Source organism: Aedes albopictus, chromosome 2 (genome assembly GCF_035046485.1).
Source record: "Aedes albopictus strain Foshan chromosome 2, AalbF5, whole genome shotgun sequence".
Taxonomy (NCBI): Eukaryota; Metazoa; Arthropoda; class Insecta; order Diptera; family Culicidae; genus Aedes; species Aedes albopictus.
The window spans coordinates 218,627,110-218,646,309 of NC_085137.1; the positions used below are offsets into that span (position 1 = coordinate 218,627,110).

General features: G+C 42.7%; 1 protein-coding gene across 12 annotated transcripts in view; it reads left to right on the forward strand.

The window, feature by feature from the left end:
- Nucleotides 1-19,200, forward strand: part of LOC109411294 (insulin receptor substrate 1-B) — a 683,096-nt gene that overhangs the window by 223,584 nt on the left and 440,312 nt on the right. For all 12 annotated transcript variants that reach the window (XM_062851140.1, XM_062851143.1, XM_062851141.1 and 9 more), the window contains one exon: nt 9,430-10,264. In XM_062851140.1, coding sequence (XP_062707124.1) covers nt 9,517-10,264 — 748 coding nt within the window. In that variant the 5' untranslated portion in view covers nt 9,430-9,516. The remainder of the gene's footprint in view (nt 1-9,429; nt 10,265-19,200) is intronic.

Genomic DNA, 19,200 nt, shown 5'->3' on the forward strand with positions numbered 1-19,200 from the left:
CGATTCCATTTTCAAGTTCTTGAAGACATTCTTCTGGGTAGCGCGATTGTTTTTGAAATTCCTTTGTGAATTCCTTCAGAAATTTGAATTAGGATATTCTGAATTTGCGAAGGCATTATCAGAGAATTGAACTGGGGAACAAATTTTCAAAGACGTACCAAAGCAATTCACGAAGATATTACCGAAGGATTCTCCAATAAATTGCCTAAGAAAATACCAAAGATAATGCCGAAGACATTAACGAGAGGATCTCTTGCTAAATTGCTGAAGCATTTTCCAATGGAATTGCTGAATAATGTACAAAGAAATAATGGGAAGAATCGCTATTGAATAGTGGCCGGCTACAATGCGTCGAGCGGATACAAACGCTTCTTTATTCGAGGTTTTTTTATTATCGTACAAATTGGGCCAAAGGTTCTCAGATTTTCATGAAACTTTTTCCACAGACGGGTCTCATGGATATATGAACAAAAAAACGGGAAAATTTCAGGGTCGCCTTTTTTCCCGCAAAACTCAGGTGGAAGTTCTTTGTTTTCCCTGACACTACTTACTTTGAAAAATTATAGCTCAAGAACGAAGCATCATAGAAACAAAGTTTTCTTTTAGAAAATAAAAGCAAATTTTCTCAGAAATCATGAGAAGGTTCATAATCTTTAATCGCTGAAATTTTTGGAATGCACTTTTTTCCGTTTTTGAATTATAACCAATTTTGTTGTAAAATGTCCAAATGTGTCATATAAGCCTTTTCTGTGAAAAATCATAACTCAAGAACAAAGCATCGTAGAAACAAAGTTTTTTGATAAAAATGAAAGCATATTTTCTCAGGAATTTGAAAAAATATTAAATGGGAAAAGTTTTATAAAGGAAAGCCGGAAAAATTATGCCCGAGCTCGCGGAAAATTTTCAATAAAATTTTTTTGAGAAGATAATTTTAAAGCTTTGATCGCTGAAATTTTTGGAATGCACTTATTTTTCGTTCCTGAAAAATGACCATATAATATATGCGTATATTCCTGAGAAAATTTGCTTTCATTTTCATAAAAAAAATTTGTTTCTACGATGCTTCGTTCTTGAGTTATGATTTTTCAAAGAAAAGGCTTATATGACACATTTGGACATTTTTCAACAAATTTGGCCATAACATAAAAACGAAAAAAAAAGCGCATTCCAAAAATTTTAGCGATTCAAGATTATGAACCTTTTCAAAAATATTTTTTTGAAAATTTTTCACAAGCTCGGGCATTATTTTTCCTGCTTTTGTTTACGAATTTTCTCAACTGTGGAAAAAAATGTGGAAAACTTTTACCTGCTCATATTTTTTTTTATACCTGAGAAAATTTGATTTTATTTTCTAAAAAACAATTTGTTTCTATGATACTTCGTTCTTGAGTTATGATTTTTCCAGGAAAGTAGGCGACCCTGAATTTTTTTCATTTTTTTTGTTCATACATCCATGAGCCCCGCCTGTGGAAAAAGTTTCATGAAAATCTGAGACCCTTCGGCCCAAACCCGTACGGTAAAAAAATGCCCTTGATTTTCTCAAAATCCTGTCAGTTTATTAACTTCGCGGGTGACTTGAAAACGTGACTGCCAATTGGACAACAGTATAATTGTTCTCACTGTCATAAAACAAAAGTTCATAGAACTTTCCTCTCGCTAAAATTGGTTGATGGCAGGTACTTAGCCAGGTACACGTTCGTTCTCCTGTTGAAATGCAGGCCGATTTACGGTATCAAGATTCTGACACAGTTGAACTGTACAGGGTGACCGTCACTGTGGCCATCCAGTGTAACTCGTTGCGTCGACTACATTGACTTCAGAGCCTGGTAACCCTAGAAATGTTGCAGGATGCTCGAAGCATCAAAACACGAATTTGAGCCAAATCGGTTCCCCACATACCTGCCATCGCAACAACGCTCATGTGTACTGCACAGCCAAACTTAAATAGCCAATCCTGCCATCATCATCGCCGTCGCCACACAGCAACAGACGAAGGACCGACCGAGTTGGCACAACTTGCAACAAGAACAACGCTGCTGATGGTGATTCACGTGAAAAGCGCGCGCCCATGGTGACGAAAAAGTGCTGCAAACTGCACTACACAACCCCACCGCCATCGCATAACTCGCCTTCACTGACTGACTGTTCGCTCTTCACCGACATCGGAGTGTAGGTAGCAAAGGACATGTCTATCAGGCCGCCCCGTTTGGCTCGAAAGAACGGCAGCAGCAGCAGCAGCAAAAAAAAAAAACAGCAAATCGAGGAAAAATCGGAACAACAACAACAAATCGGTACACAACTCTGCGGTAAAAATAAATTGAAAACAAAGTTTTGCGCCACTTGAGATGGTGTGTCTAGGCAGCAGGCACACATACGTACGTACATATGTATGTATGTCGTCGTCGTGTGGTGTGCCCTGATTTTCCCAATCGCCTTCAAGAAGTAAGTCGAAGCCGCAGCGCAGTTGAGTTGAATTTAGATCTCGGGTGTCGTCGTAGGTACGAGCAGAAGGGACGATTAGATAGATATATGTCGGTTGATAGGTGCTCTGCTTTCATCAGACGTTTCTGCCAAAACAGAAACGTTTTGTTGGGGCAAAACATACCACCCAATCGTGTGTGTGTTTAGCTCTGATTGGGTGGCCCTCTCAATAAAGATTGAACTACGATGCAGTTTCGATTGTTCGGTGTTGTGGTTTCTTCCACTGATGACAACGCCCCGGTCTTGTGATATCGGACGATTTTGATGGGATGTGTTACATATAGTTTGCTGCAACAAATTCACGGAATGTAGTCTAGGTATCACTTTGAAATGTCTAAGATGTTTGACGATTTGATTCAAATCCTCCTTCGTTTCTGCAGAATGCCTGGCGCTCGTTAGAGCTGATTTGGTACCTATTCATTTTTCTATAACAGAAAACTAAACCGTGATAAGACACAGTTGACATATTTTTGTAAAAAATCCTCTGAGAACTTTGAAGTTTTCTAGCTTGTGTTTGCAACGAAAGAAGATTTAATAATAAATTATCGATTTTTGTGACTCAACCAGCCGAGTGGAAGTATTACTTAACTCCAAAAGCTACACTTTACAAATACAGGCATGAGTGAGAAATGGACAAACTGGAGTGTAATTTGCGAAAAGGTTACTCGTCCTTTCGGTGAGTCTCATTCCTTCTGAAAAAATCTATGGAACAACTTTTGAAGAAATCCCTGCTGAAATTTCTGAAGTAATTCTAGTAAATTCTGAAGAAGTCTGTTAAGATATTTCCGAAAGTATCACTGAAGAAATTTCTGAAGTAATTTAAAAAGATCTTAAAATTCTAAATTAATTCCTGATAGAGCTTCTGAAAAACAGGAATATTTTAAGAATCCATAGATGGATTTTCTGAAGAAATTCCAGGAGGAATACTTAAGGAACACCTGGAAACCCCAGGTGGAATACCTGACAAAACCTCTTGGGATAGTTTGAAAACATCTTTGGAGAAATCCTCTAATAAAACTCCTAAACATTTTTTTATTGAATTCCTCGAGTAACCCATAGAGAAAATCCTAGAGGTAGGTTTGGAGGAAATCCTGGAGGAGTTTCTGAGAAAGTACATAGAGGTATACTCGGCGAAATTTCTGATGCAATCTCTGTGTGAATTTCTGTAGGAATCTCTTCAAGAATGTCTTCCAGCCTTCCCGCAAGATTCCTTATAAACATCTCTGAAAGGATCCTTGGAGGATTTTCTAAGACTTTCTCAAGATATCCTTGGAGCAAATCCTGGAAGGAATATCTAAGAAAATGTTCAGAAATCTTGGGAAGTTTCTTAACAATCTCTTGTAGAATTTCTAAAACAACCTTTGGAGAAAACTCTTTGGAATGCTTTTAAGAAAATTTTGAAGGAGTTATGAATTTCTGATTCTTATTGTACCATTTTCCAAAAAATAAATCCTTGGAGTATTTTTGAAAAATTTAATGGAAAGTTTCCTAGATGAATTGTTTGACAAATTTCTGGAGGTATCTCTATTGAAAAAGTTCTAGATAAATTTCTAAAACAGAACAGAAAAATCGTTAATAAATTTCTAAAACATTATTTGTAAGATTTTTGAAACGAATCCTTGGTGTTTTTTCAACGAATCCTCCTCCCTCTCCCTCTGCTTCTTAGCGTAACGTCCTCATTGGGACAAAGCCTACTTCTCAGCTTAGTGTTCTATGAGTACTTCCACAGTTATTAACTGAGAGCTTCCTCTGCCAATGACCATTTTGCATGCGTATATCGTGTGGCAGGCACGAAGATACTCTATGCCCAAGGAAGTCAAGGAAATTTCCTTTACGAAAAGATCCTGGACCGACCGGGAATCGAACCCGTCATGCTGAATACCCGTGCGTTTACCGCCTCGGCTATATGGGCCCTAAACGAATCTATGCAATATTTTTGGAAGCTGTCCGTGCAAGACTTTCTTAAGGCGTTCTTGAAGAAATTTCTGTTGGGCATTCTAAAGTCCAAAGGAATTGTGGGCTTCGTGGCCGTGCGATTAGCGGCGTCAGTCGTCTAGGCGTTTCGGGCCTCGGATTCCCGCTCCAGTCGGGGAAAACTTTTCGTCAAACGGAAAATTTTCCATTGGGCCACTGAGTGTTATGTGTGTTGTCCGTTGTCTCGTCTTAGAAATGTTCAGTCTGTGCAGCCTCTTGCTGAAGACGTTATAGTGTCTTTTAGGAATCCCAAAAAGATTTTGTGAATGAATTTCTGACGGAATTTCTTTAGGATTTCGTGGATGATTTTTTAAAGTAAATCAACGAGGAGTTTCCAAAAAAGTTCCTCAAAGGATTTCTTTAAAAATTCCTGAGAGATTATTTCAGGAACTCGTGAAAAATTTTTAAAATCAATCCTAGGATGGCTTTCAGCAAGGGTTCATCAAAGAATTATCGAAAAATCTGTGGAAGTTTTTTTTTTCAAAATAATCCTTGAAGAAATTTGTAAAGAAATCTCTGAAAGAAAATCTGGAAATATTTTTGAAGAAATTTTGTAGTCGAAATAATAATAAAAGCCATTGGAGATTTTCTGGAAAAACTCTTTCGAAAAAATGTGAAGAAACCCCTAGGGCAGCTTCTATAGGGATCCCTTCAGAGAATTCCCGAATGGATCTCACTATTTTTTTAAAAGTACCTGGAAGAATTTCCAAAGAAATCCCAGGAAGATTTTCTGGCAGGAATTCAGATTGAAAAAAAAAATCCCTGGTGCAATTTCCAAAGCACATCCCAGAGAAAGTTTTGGAATAAATCCTTGGAAGATCGTTTGAGAGAATGCTTCAAGAAATTTCCGAAGCATTTCTCGAAAAAAAATCTAGAAAAGACCCGATAAAATAGAATAGAATAGAATCTCTGGAGGATTTTCTAAGGAAATCCCTGGAAAATTCATACACAACTATTTGTGAAACTTCTGGAGGAATCTCTAATAGAATTTCTGGAAAGATTGGAAGTTGTACGAATTTCTGGGGGTCGTGACAAGTGGCTTCTACAAAACCATCATAAATCATCAATAAAACCAGACAAAATTGATCCTTGACCTAGGCATGTGGCAACAGCTGATTATCCCAAAAAGCGCATCTTATACCGCTTCCCCTTGGTCGTCGCCGATCGCTCGTTCGTTCAAGGCACAACAGCCTAGACTAGACAAACCCCACTCAGAATACACGGACCGTGTGTGTGTGTGTATGCGGTGCGAAATAGCTGCTCATGGAACGAGAACGCGCTACGCTCGCCGCTGTTGTCTACTTACCGGATCTTTTCCTGTTCGTTTGGTGGCTGTCTCCCGGTGCGGCGGCGGTCGGGAAGACGCCAAAAGAGGAGGGTGGCTAATAAACGACGAATGGGGGGACCGATTCGTTGATTGAATTAAAGCATTTTTCGGTTCTGCTCATTGAGTTTGGGACCGGCGGGAGTCGGAGCAGCCGCTGTAGCAGCAGTGTGAATTGAATTTCAAGCGAAATTAGCCTTGGTGTCCATACAAAGTTGCGTGCACTAATTAAACGCATCTCTCTGTCTCCGTCTCTGTAGATAGGGGGCCGGAGACGTTCCATGTTTCCGGTTGTGCAAAGTTTTGATTTACACCCACCACACGCGGGCGGGTAATTGGCTAGAATTTGCAATGATGATCACGATCACTTCAGGCTCGGTCACTGCTCGGTCGAGTTTCAAGAGATGGTATCACATGTGGTCTAGCGAGCTGTTCTTGATTAGGGAGGAATAGTGAACATCGTATCAACGGAATTTCTTGATGGTTCAGTTCTGATTTCGTGGAGAAATTTCAAAGAATTAAAAAAGTTACTTTCGGATTTTATAAAATATTCTATAATGTATAGTGGAATCTTTCTTCTTCTTCTTCTATGTGGCTCTACGTCCTCACTGGGACTTGGCCTGCCTCGCTTCAACTTAGTGTTCTTTGAGCACTTCCACAGTTATTAGTTGAAGGGCTTTCTTTGCCTGCCATTGCATGAATTTGTATATTATGAGGCAAGTACAATGATACTCTATGCCCGGGGAATCGAGAAAATTTTCCCGACCGGAACGGGAATCGAACCCGCCGTCTCTGGATTGGCGATCCATAGCCTTAACCACTAGGACATTTAAAAGAAATAATAGTGGAATTTTAAATGTTTTCATCCAATCCCCGTCTTTCTAAGCACCGACTAATAATGATCGATTTTATTCTTGCACTTCGCCTAGTGCCTCTTGACCAATACGGAAGCATTCACTAATTTATAAATTAGCTTCCATATCACGTAAAAAAATGTTGTAAAATTACTATAATTTCTCCAAAATAATAAGATTGAATAATTGTCCCTCGAATTCTATTTCCGTTTATTCCACGTCTATTTTGGGCACAACCTGAATTCTATTCCCGGAACACCTTCTACGTGACACTATAGGAGTTCAAACATTATGATTTAACCGTAGGTATTTCTTCAAAAAGTCGGTCAAACTCTTCGCAATCCAATTCAAATCATGCGTCCAAAGTACGATTGAGCAGAAAACTTTTAAATTGTGTTAGATGTAGCTTCACTATTTCAATTATTATTTTCGCCCACCAGATCTTAATACGCCGTCGCAATGCAACGAAGAAATCTTTCTCGATGTTACGTATGAAGAAAATCCACGCATACATTTGCTTGCATCCTCTCTAGACGAAGACAATTTGTTGTTTACATTTTACCGACGGGAAAAAAGTGATTTATTTGATTAATTGAACAGCTTTTGCTGCATTCTGCAGCAGTGAAATTCATCTTTGAAGTGCCACAGATCTTTTGTGGGGTGTGAATTGAGGGTTGGTTCAACAAGATCCAACAGTGACAAAGTCAAAATTGAACGGTGATGAAGAACAATTAGGCTTGCTGCTGCTTTGGTGCGGTTGCCTTCGTCGTATGCTTAACGGGAAAATTTGTCAAACCGTATTAAGTGGGGTGGAATTTAGTGCAATTATTCGATTTCTAGTGCTGAAGAAGCTGGTTATCGCTTTTCACTTCCATCTAATAAGACGTTGGCAAGGGTAAATCGAAATATCTGTAATGATTGGCTATTTTCCGTCTGATGTGACGGGAATCAGCGCCTATGACGAAGTATTGATTTCCCTATTGTTGATCGTTATTTTCAATTGTTAAATACGTGGATATTCAGCAATTCTGCGCTGAAGGGGACAATACCTATGTCTGCTGTTTATCATGGTACTGCTTCCACCTTTCGATGATTCTCTATTGGCATGGATTGAAAATCATTATAATAAAGAAATGATAATAAAAACAAAACCCATGTCTATGTTCTAGATGCTTTCACTGTAATCCTTGCACATAACAAGTTCATGGCACGGATTCTAAAATACAGTTGTCGAGCATTTGAAAAAAAAAATGTTTGTGTTTCTCCAAAACTACGTCTACTACGGATCTGTTGTTGCTTTTTTTTATGTCGTATAACGTACCGTCGTTTACCTTACTGCAGCAATACAGCTCATCTTTATTATTGTTTCTACGAATTCAACCCCCAATCCTTCCAAGATGCTCTAACAGCTGCAGAAGAAAACGAAACAAATCAAACAACAAAGACAACTTAATCACATGATAAAGAGACCAAGCTTATCAGCGGCACGAACAGAAGCGGCAGATCCTCTCGCACCACTCCAATGCAGCAATACCGTAAGACGCAACTGATAACCCTCTACCTGAGGTGCTCTGTCTATCTATCCTGATGAGCAAAATAGCTCCACAGCCAAGCCAAATGCCCCAAAGCCGCCACCCACGCCACACCGCTGACTCGCGAACTTGCAGCTTCTAATGCTGCGGCACAGCTTATTTAAATGGGGCCAAGCCGAATCTAATCTGGTGGAAAACGACCGTACGATTAGCGTAACACTTTCGAGATAGAGACGGACTGGACTGCCTGTTTACAAATCCAACTGGACCTGCCTGCGGACTGGACTGCAAGCAGGGCCGTGCAAAATCGCTACTGATACGGTTGGTCAAGACTCAAGAGCGGTGAACGGCGGCGCCTCGCGCGGAAAGAAACCACTACTCACTGAACTGACTGACTGGCAGACTGCAAGCAAGCAAGCTAGGCGTGTTGGATTTCGCGACCTGTGGCACGTGCGCGAGATAAGAACTTCACTTCGGAATAACAGTGCTCTGGTGGCGCCAGTCAAACTTATCACTTATCAGTATAGGAGCACAAATGTTCTGCGCAAGAGGACGTGGGCGGCGTGTGACTGGTCAGGCATGCAGGCAGGGTCATGCGCTAAAAGGTATTTGGTGAAGATTTTGGAATGACATGCAGACTCAGGATGTTCTCCAGGATTGTTTAGAACTCTAGAAGCGACTTGATGGAACAAGTGCCAAAGGTGGGGTCGCAAAACAAGACATTGGCGCATGAATGCTAATGCATGCTTTGTGGTGGAAATCCTCACACGATGCTGAAAGGTTAAAAGAAAAATCTTGAATTATAGGGGCTGACAAACGTAAAACTCAAGTTGTTGAATCACGAGCCCGGCAGATGAATGTGATTGTCAATCTCACTCGTAACTCTTTTGGTTAGATTTCTAACAACGTAAATTCGATCATCAATGAATGGTTGAATAATGAGTGCTCATATTCATCTCCAGGTAATCAACTAAAGCAAAAATAATGTTTCCTTCAACAGTGGAATAGGCATTAGTTCAAATTGTCTTTGAATGTACCATGCGACTGCTGGCAAGCAAAACTCAAACTCTACTTATCATCAAACTGAAAATTTCTAAAATGCAAGTGGTTTTGGTAACATTTAATTGCAATTTGGCACCAATTCCCAAATTTTTGCCGAAGCTGTCCAAGTTGCGCCCAACAAGAGGTGAAGAATTCGTCCTTTACTCAATTGCGTTGACCCTTCAACTAACCGTGTTCCTTTCTTCCTCCATTTCTCTTTCAGACCATCAAAACGTCTCCGGAAAAACCGCCGCTTCGGTCACCTTCAACCAGTTCTCATGGGCCACCGTGGCGGAAAATTGCCGCCGCGATGTCCACACTTACCAGTAACGCAAACAACAACAATAACAACAACCTTATTGCCAACAACGCATCCTCAGCTCAGCTCAGCAACGTCAACAACAACAACAGCCCGAACACCATCAACAACAACAACACCAACAGCCCGGCAGGTGCACCGACAGCGACACAAAACTCCCATCACCACAGCCACCACCACCAGTACCAGAGCGCCCTGGCATCCGGAGTCAGCCGACTCTTCGCTCGCAGTATGTCCTCTGCTTCGGCCAACGGTGGCGCAGGTGGCGTCGGTGCCGCCGGGTCCACTTCGGGTGGCCCGTCGGCTGTAGCAGCTGGCGGTACGGGCGGCGGTTTGGGTGCGGCCGCCACTCCGGCCATTGCAATTCCCGCCGAGCTGAACGTGATGCTCCACGGGTACCACAAGAAGCTGAAAACGAACAAGAAGAAGTACTTTGTAGTGTATGGGGACACGCCGGACAAGAGCGCCCGGCTGGAGTACTTTGACAGTGAGAAGAAGTTCAAGCAGTCTTGGCTGAAGAGCACCTCGGTGCAGGCCAAGCGAAGCATAGTGTTGCGCAGCTGTTTCAACATCAACAAGCGGCACGATATCAAGAAGCACGTGATCGCGCTGTACACGAAGGACGATTGTTTTTGCATAGTGTTCGACAGCGAGGAGGAGCTGAACCGGTGGCTGCGGACGCTGCTGTCGTTGCAGCGCGGAGAGGAATCGGAGGGCGAGCCGCCAAGACCTACATTCGGTAAGTGAATTTGAGATAGCAATCAATATGATATGATAATGAAGTCAAACACGACAAAACTGAACATGTATGGACTGCTGACATAACAACTCTACAACAGTGAATCAAAATTCAACCATCGCGCAACAATAATGACAATGTCGCAACCTGTATTTGTTGCGACAAACAAACCCATGCGACATAAGTTTGTCCCAACTTGAAAATAATGGGATTAACATCGTAAACCACGAGTTTAGAGATTTTTAAGCCTTGCATTGCGATTTTCGAACGGTAACTTCGAGTTGGTAAACACTGCAACTCTGGTGAAGCTCTATCATCAAACAGTTTCGACTTTGGGTTAGCAATAATTGATTATTCACGAGTTGAAAAGTACGCAACAAATTCAGCTTCCGTTTTGTCTGCAACAAAAAATTTCGAGATCATGTCATTATCTGTTACCAGTAGGGATAAAGAGTAATCGTCGCACCTTCTTTGTTGCTTGTTCTGTGCCTCTTTTGTCTGACAATTCTCTTCACTGCTCTACAATGATCCATAAATACTTACTTGATACTTTTTAGCATCCTCAGAGGATTCCTGGAGGATTCTCCTCAGAATCACTGGAGAATTCTGTTCAGAACCCCTGGAGGATTCTCCTCAGAATCCTTAGCGGATAATTCTTAGAAACCCTGGAGGATCCTTTTCCGAATACTTAGAGGATTCTTCTCAGAATTCTTGGAGGATTGTTTTCAAAATCCCTGGAGGATTCTGCTCAAAATCCCTGGAAGAATCTGTTTAGAATCCCCGGAGAATTCTTCACAGAATCCCCGGAGGATTCTTCACAGAATCCATGGGGAATTCGTCTCAGAATCCAAGGAGGATTTTGCTCAAAATCCCTGGCGGCTTCTCCTCAAAATCCCTGGCGGATTCTCCTCAGAATCCCTGAAGGATTCTGTCCATAATCCCTGGAGGATTTTGCTTTGAATCCCCGGAGGATTTTCTCGGAAAACCTGGAAAGTTCTCTCGGAAAACCTGGAGGGTTCTCCTCGCAATCCCTGGGAGATTCTCCTCAGAATCCCCGGATTAGCCTTCGAACTCCTGGAGGATTCGGCTCACACACCCTGGAAGATTTTGCTCAGAATCCCTGGAGGATTCTCCTCAAAAACCTTGGAGGATTCTTTTCAGAACTCTGGATTATTCTTTTCAGAATCCTTGGAGGATTCTCCTGGGAATGCTTAGAAGAGTCTGCTAAGAATCCTTGGAGGAGTCTTCTCAGAATCCACGGAGGATTCTTCTCAGAATCGTTGGAGGAATCTTCTCAGAATCCTTGGAGTAATCTTCTCAGAATTCCTGGAGGATTCATCTCAGAATACTTGGAGTATTGTCCTCAGAATCCCTGGGGGAGTCTTCTCAGAATCCCTGTAGAATTCTTCTCAGAATACCTGGAGGATTCTTCTCAGAATCGCTGGAGGATTCTTCTCAGAATCCTTGGAGGATTTTCCTCAGAATCCCTGGAAAATTTTTCTCGGAATTCCTGGAGGATTCTTTTCAGAACCCATGGAAAATTCTCCTCAGAATCCCTGGCGGATTCTCCTCAGAATCCCTGGAGGATTCTCCGCACAATCCCTGGAGGATTCTTCACACAATCTCTTAGAGGATTCTCCTCAGAAGCGCTGAAGGATTATCCTCAGAATCGCTGGAGGATTCTCCTCAGAATCGCTGGAGGATTCTCCTCAGATTACCTGCAGGATTCTTCTCAGAATCCTTGAGAGATTCTTCTCAGAATACTTGAGAGATTCTTCTCAGAACCCTTGGGGGATTCTTCTCAGAATCCTGGGGGGATTCTTCTCAGAATCCTTGGGGGATTCTTCTCAGAATCCTTGGGGGATTCTTCTCAGAATCCTTGGGGGATTCTTCTCAAAATCCTTGGAGGATTCTTCTCAGAATCCTTGGAGGATTCTTCTCAGAATCCTTGGAGGATTCTTCTCAGAATCCTTGGAGGATTCTTCTCAGAATCCTTGGAGGATTCTTCTCAGAATCCTTGGAGGATTCTTTTAAGAATCCTTAGAGGATTCTTCTCAGAATCCTTGGAGGATTCTTCTCAGAATCCTTGGAGGATTCTTCTCAGAATCCTTGGAGGATTCTTCCCAGAATCCTTGGAGGATTCTTCTCAGAACCCTTGGAGGATTCTTCCCAGAATCCTTGGAGGATTCTTCCCAGAATCCTTGGAGGATTCTTCCCAGAACCCTTGGAGGATTTTTCCCAGAATCCTTGGAGGATTCTTCCCAGAATCCTTGGAGGATTCTTCCCAGAATCCTTGGAGGATTCTTCCCAGAATCCTTGGAGGATTCTTCCCAGAATCCTTGGAGGATTCTTCCCAGAATCCTTGGAGGATTCTTCCCAGAATCCTTGGAGGATTCTTCCCAGAATCCTTGGAGGATTCTTCCCAGAACCCTTGGAGGATTCTTCCCAGAACCCTTGGAGGATTCTTCCCAGAACCCTTGGAGGATTCTTCCCAGAACCCTTGGAGGATTCTTCCCAGAACCCTTGGAGGATTCTTCCCAGAATCCTTGGAGGATTCTTCCCAGAATCCTTGGAGGATTCTTCCCAGAATCCTTGGAGGATTCTTCCCAGAATCCTTGGAGGATTCTTCCCAGAATCCTTGGAGGATTCTTCCCAGAATCCTTGGAGGATTCTTCCCAGAATCCTTGGAGGATTCTTCCCAGAATCCTTGGAGGATTCTTCCCAGAATCCTTGGAGGATTCTTCCCAGAATCCTTGGAGGATTCTTCCCAGAATCCTTGGAGGATTCTTCCCAGAATCCTTGGAGGATTCTTCCCAGAATCCTTGGAGGATTCTTCCCAGAATCCTTGGAGGATTCTTCCCAGAATCCTTGGAGGATTCTTCCCAGAATCCTTGGAGGATTCTTCCCAGAATCCTTGGAGGATTCTTCCCAGAATCCTTGGAGGATTCTTCCCAGAATCCTTGGAGGATTCTTCCCAGAATCCTTGGAGGATTCTTCCCAGAATCCTTGGAGGATTCTTCCCAGAATCCTTGGAGGATTCTTCCCAGAATCCTTGGAGAATTCTTCCCAGAATCCTTGGAGGATTCTTCCCAGAATCCTTGGAGGATTCTTCCCAGAATCCTTGGAGGATTCTTCCCAGAATCCTTGGAGGATTCTTCCCAGAATCCTTGGAGGATTCTTCCCAGAATCCTTGGAGGATTCTTCCCAGAATCCTTGGAGGATTCTTCCCAGAATCCTTGGAGGATTCTTCCCAGAATCCTTGGAGGATTCTTCTCAGAATCCTTGGAGGATTCTTCCCAGAATCTTTGGAGGATTCTTGTAAGAATCCTTGGAAGATTTAGATTCTTCTCAGAATCCTTAGAGGATTCTTCCCAGAATCCTTGGAGGATTCGTCTCAGAATCCTTGGAAGATTCTTCTCAGAATCATTGAAAGTTTCGTCTCAGAATCCTTGGAGGATTCGTCTCAGAATCCTCGGAGGATTCGTCTCAGAATCCTCGGAGGATTCGTCTCAGAATCCTCGGAGGATTCTTCTCAGAATCCTTGGAGGATTCGTCTCAGAATCCTTGGAGGATTCGTCTCAGATTCCTTGGAGGATTCTGCTCAGATTCCTTGGAGGATTCTGCTCAGATTCCATGGAGGATTCTGCTCAGATTCCTTGGAGGATTCTTCCCAGAATCCTTGGAGGATTCGTCTCAGATTCCTTGGAGGATTCTTCCCAGAATCCTTGGAGGATTCTTCCCAGAATCCTTGGAGGATTCTTCCCAGAATCCTTGGAGGATTCTTCCCAGAATCCTTGGAGGATTCTTCCCAGAATCCTTGGAGGATTCTTCCCAGAATCCTTGGAGGATTCTTCCCAGAATCCTTGGAGGATTCTTCCCAGAATCCTTGGAGGATTCTTCCCAGAATCCTTGGAGGATTCTTCCCAGAATCCTTGGAGGATTCTTCCCAGTATCCTTGGAGGATTCTTCCCAGTATCCTTGGAGGATTCTTCCCAGAATCCTTGGAGGATTCTTCCCAGAATCCTTGGAGGATTCTTCCCAGAATCCTTGGAGGATTCTTCCCAGAATCCTTGGAGGATTCTTCCCAGAATCCTTGGAGGATTCTTCCCAGAATCCTTGGAGGATTCTTCCCAGAATCCTTGGAGGATTCTTCCCAGAATCCTTGGAGGATTCTTCCCAGAATCCTTGGAGGATTCGTCTCAGAATCCTTGGAGGATTCTTCTCAGAATCCTTGGAGGATTCTTCTCAGAATCATTGAAAGTTTCGTCTCAGAATCCTCGGAGGATTCGTCTCAGAATCCTTGGAGGATTCTTCCCAGAATCCTTGGAGGATTCTTCCCAGAATCCTTGGAGGATTCTTCCCAGAATCCTTGGAGGATTCTTCCCAGAATCCTTGGAGGATTCTTCTCAGAATCCTTGGAGGAATCTTCTCAGAATCCTTGGAGGATTCTTCCCAGAATCTTTGGAGGATTCTTGTAAGAATCCTTGGAAGATTTAGATTCTTCTCAGAATCCTTAGAGGATTCTTCCCAGAATCCTTGGAGGATTCGTCTCAGAATCCTTGGAAGATTCTTCTCAGAATCATTGAAAGTTTCGTCTCAGAATCCTTGGAGGATTCGTCTCAGAATCCTCGGAGGATTCGTCTCAGAATCCTCGGAGGATTCGTCTCAGAATCCTCGGAGGATTCGTGTCAGAATCCTTGGAGGATTCTTCTCAGAATCCTTGGAGGATTCGTCTCAGAATCCTTGGAGGATTCGTCTCAGATTCCTTGGAGGATTCTGCTCAGATTCCTTGGAGGATTCTGCTCAGATTCCATGGAGGATTCGTCTCAGGATCCTTGGAGGATTCGTCTCAGAATCCTTGGAGGATTCTTCTCAGAACCCTTGGAGGATTCGTCTCAGAATCCTTGGAGGATTCGTCTCAAAATCCTTGGAGGATTCGTCTCAGAATCCTTGCAGGATTTGTCTCTGAATCCTTGGAGGATTCGTCTTTGAATCCTTGGAGGATTCGTCTCAGAATCCTTGGAGGATTCGTCTCAGAATCCTTGGAGGATTCGTCTCAGAATCCTTGGAGGATTCTTATCAGAATCCTTGGAGGATTCGTCTCAGAATCCTTGGAGGATTCGTCTCAGAATCCTTGGAGGATTCGTCTCAGAATCCTTGGAGGATTCGTCTCAGAATCCTTGGAGGATTCGTCTCAGAATCCTTGGAGGATTCGTCTCAGAATCCTTGGAGGATTCGTCTCAGAATCCTTGGAGGATTCGTCTCAGAATCCTTGGAGGATTCGTCTCAGAATCCTTGGAGGATTCATCTCAGAATCCTTCGAGGATTCGTCTTAGAATCCTTGGAGGATTCGTCTCAGAATCCTTGGAGGATTCGTCTCAGAATCCTTGGAGGATTCGTCTCAGAATCCTGGGAGGATTCGTCTCAGAATCCTTGGAGGATTCTCCTGAGATTCTTCTCAGAATTTTTGGAGGATTCTTCTCAGAACCCCTGGATGATTCTCCTCAGAATCCCTGGAGGGCTCCTCGCAGAATTCATGGAGGAGTATTCTCAGAATCCATGGAGGATTCTTCTCAGAATCCACAGAGGATTCTTCTCAGAATCCCTGGAGGATTCTTGTCAGAATTCCTTGTGCATTTTCTTCAGATTCCCTTTTCGATTCTTCTCGGAATCCCTGGAAAATTATCCTCAGAATCCTTAGATGATTATTCCCAAAATCCAGGGTTCTTTTTAGAATCATTAGACTAGAGAAACTCTTCACAATCCTTGGAGGATTCGTCTTAGAATCCTTGGAGGATTCTTCTTTGAATCCTCAAAGGATTCTTCTTAGAATTCCTTGAGGATGCTTCTCAGAATTGGATTCTTCTCTGAATCCTTGGAGAATTCTTCTCAGAATCCTTGGAGAATTCTTCTCATAATCCTTGGAGAATTCTTATCAGAATCCTTGGAGAACTCTTATCAGAATCGTTGGATTCTTCTCAGAATCCTCGAAGAATTTTTCTCAGATTCTTTAAAAGATTCTTCTCAGAATCGTTGGTGGAATTTTCTCAGAATCCTCGAAGGATTGTTCTCAGAATCATTGGAGGATTCTTCTCAGAATCCTTGCAGGGTTCTCCTCAGATTGCACATAAGTCCCCGTTTTTCTTCGCCTACCATTTAAAATTTTGTAAAATTTGCGCATACCATTTCGTTCCACACTGTTTTGCGCCATGATATTCTCCTTACACTACTTTTCCTATCTGCGGTGAATTCTCTTCTCGACTGCTCTCGCTCTCTTAGTTTACCCACTGACTGATTCACAAGACCGCTGAAAATTTTAAAATTGTATTCCTTTATGTAGATGTAGATTATCTCGAGGACAGTCATCAATATCAACACTCAACATCGATATTGATTCCCAGCCTATGTCAGTACAAATGACTGACAGTAGTTCAATCGAATTCAGACAGCGAAGTTGAACTATTAATGGTGTCAACATATCGAGAATTAACATAAAACGTATATCTATTTACCTGTCGTAGCTGCCCGTGTATATACCTTGATGGGCTTCGGATAGTTTGGTCCAGTCCCGGTCATCATCAGCGCAAAACAAACGCAAAGCTGACGACGATCCGCAGCTCGAAGGGGCACGGGAATTGACTCTGACCGTTGAACAATAATTCCAAGAAATTAACGATGACGCAAATGGTAAATGTCTGCCGCGCATATTTGGCTGACCGAACGTCTTCTTGCCTCATCCCCGGGTTTCCACCGTCGTCGCACCGGCCAGACTTAGCGTTGTTGATGTTTCGCTGGAAACTAGTTCATCGTCGCGCGTACACGTGCGTACACTTCGTTTTGCATAAACAAACAAACAAACACACACGCTCCCGCTCTCGAAGCGGACATTTTTCGCATTCGCACATACCTAGGTGTGTGTAGGGTATGGTGGCCACAGTTGAATTGTTGATGTACTCAGCGATAATCTGTTGGAATCAGTTTGAAGTAACCCAATATAAGCGACTACAATAAGTTTTACTGATTTCAAAATAATTAAAATAGTTAGCAGTGGAGTACACCTGATGGGATGGTTAAAACACGTGACTATCACGCCGAGGACCTGGGATCGAATGCTACTCCAGAAAGATGTGACCTCTCGAACTTTTTCCCCACCTTACCCTATATGGCCGGCTGGTTTCTCTTTTGGCGGACGTGCAACCCCAGTCAGCAGCAGCAGCAGCAGGTTCATCCTACAAAGTTGCTGCGGCATTCCAACAGTTTTGGCGATCCAATAATAGCCACCCGGAATGGACCGGGCTGATTATCTCATCATTTATCGCCTATAAAAACCAATAAATTGGAAGGAGCCAGCAAGCTGCAGAAGAAGCGCAGATTCCACACAGGGTCGAAATAATCCAAAAATTGTTTCGATGTTGAAAGACACCGGAAAACCATATCTCGATTCCCACTCGCAGTTGGAGTCGGAGTCGGTCGGTCGGATGTCGTTGACGTGACTGGTTCAACAATAAGAGAGAATGTGCTAATCGACAGGAGGCCAATTCTACTCCATTGAAGAAGAACACTTGTTTCGTGTATTTTATTGGTTGTAACCATCGCCGCGTAGGGCCATAAAATGCCGAATAGACAACGCTTCACTCTCTAGATATAAAATTGCGTCTCTTGTCCAATTCTCGTTGGACATTGTTGTAGAGTTTGATGGGTGTTTGGATGGGGTCTTTGTTCGTCATTAGCCGTTCGTTTACGGAAGATTGATTCGAATCGACGAGAACAGTCCCTCCCGTCATCAGCCATTGGATGGAATAGGGTTATACCTAGTAGATAGTTTTAACGAGCGGCACTTCCAGCAAAACGAAAGGTTACTAAAAATCAATCGAGCAAATTTCGATCACCGTCACTGTCAAGGACTCTGATGGCGAAGCGTGTTCTGGGTAAAGGGGTTATTGGGATGGGATGGAATGATTGGTTTGTGTTTTATTTCAGTGGACACTTCCGGTCGTTAGAACTGATGGAGATAACTTGAAATATAGAGTGAAAACTTATCAGGAGTAGTATCTTATAACACCGGTCGACAGTGAAAGTTTGAACAAAATTAATGAAACAGGAAAATGATAACATAAAAAATAAGTTATTTCAAAACAAAAGTACACTATGTTTAAAATAAAGAAAAAAAGAAAATTAAACCTTAAAAGTGATTTTACGGAGAGGCTTCTAGGCAAAACTTGACATTCAAAAGGCATTAGAAAAAAAAGATGCAAAAATTACCATTTACTTTTCATGGGAATCGAAACCACGATTCCGTAACGGTAGTCCGGTGCTTCAACCAACTAAGCCACAGACCAACTGACGATTCTGTGGAATGGAATCTCTTGGTAATCAAAATATACTTTTCATTCGATGTCATCCTCATCGCCGTCTCTATATTTACAAAATGTACCCGAATAGAGTCATTGAACCGTGCAGAATAGTCGAACCTATCGTCGCAGGTAGGTGCACAAACCGTAGAAGAGCCAAAGTCGAGACTAATTGCCTTCGGATGCCAACTACAAGCAAAATGTCATTGTAATCACTTCCAGATAAAGTTTGTAAAGATCAGTAAATAACCTGGGGTGAACCGACTCGCCGAACAGTACATACCTCCTCTGCCCCCCAATAAGGACATCGTAGTGGTGCAGTACGCTACCAGTAAACGTCCGGATATGACATCCAATTAGCCGCCCGAAAAATGAAACGATTCACTCGATTGTGGGCCTAGTACCTACTACAGTAAATTCGATTCCCTTTTCATAGGTCGACTATCTTGATGTCTACGGTCGTTGGTCGCCGAAACCGTTCGGTTGTACTTTGGCGGGCGCGGCCCCGAACAGGCGATGCAATTAAATGGATTGGCACCGATATCGTGGGGATAACTGTTGTATATGTACGCTGGAAAGCATACA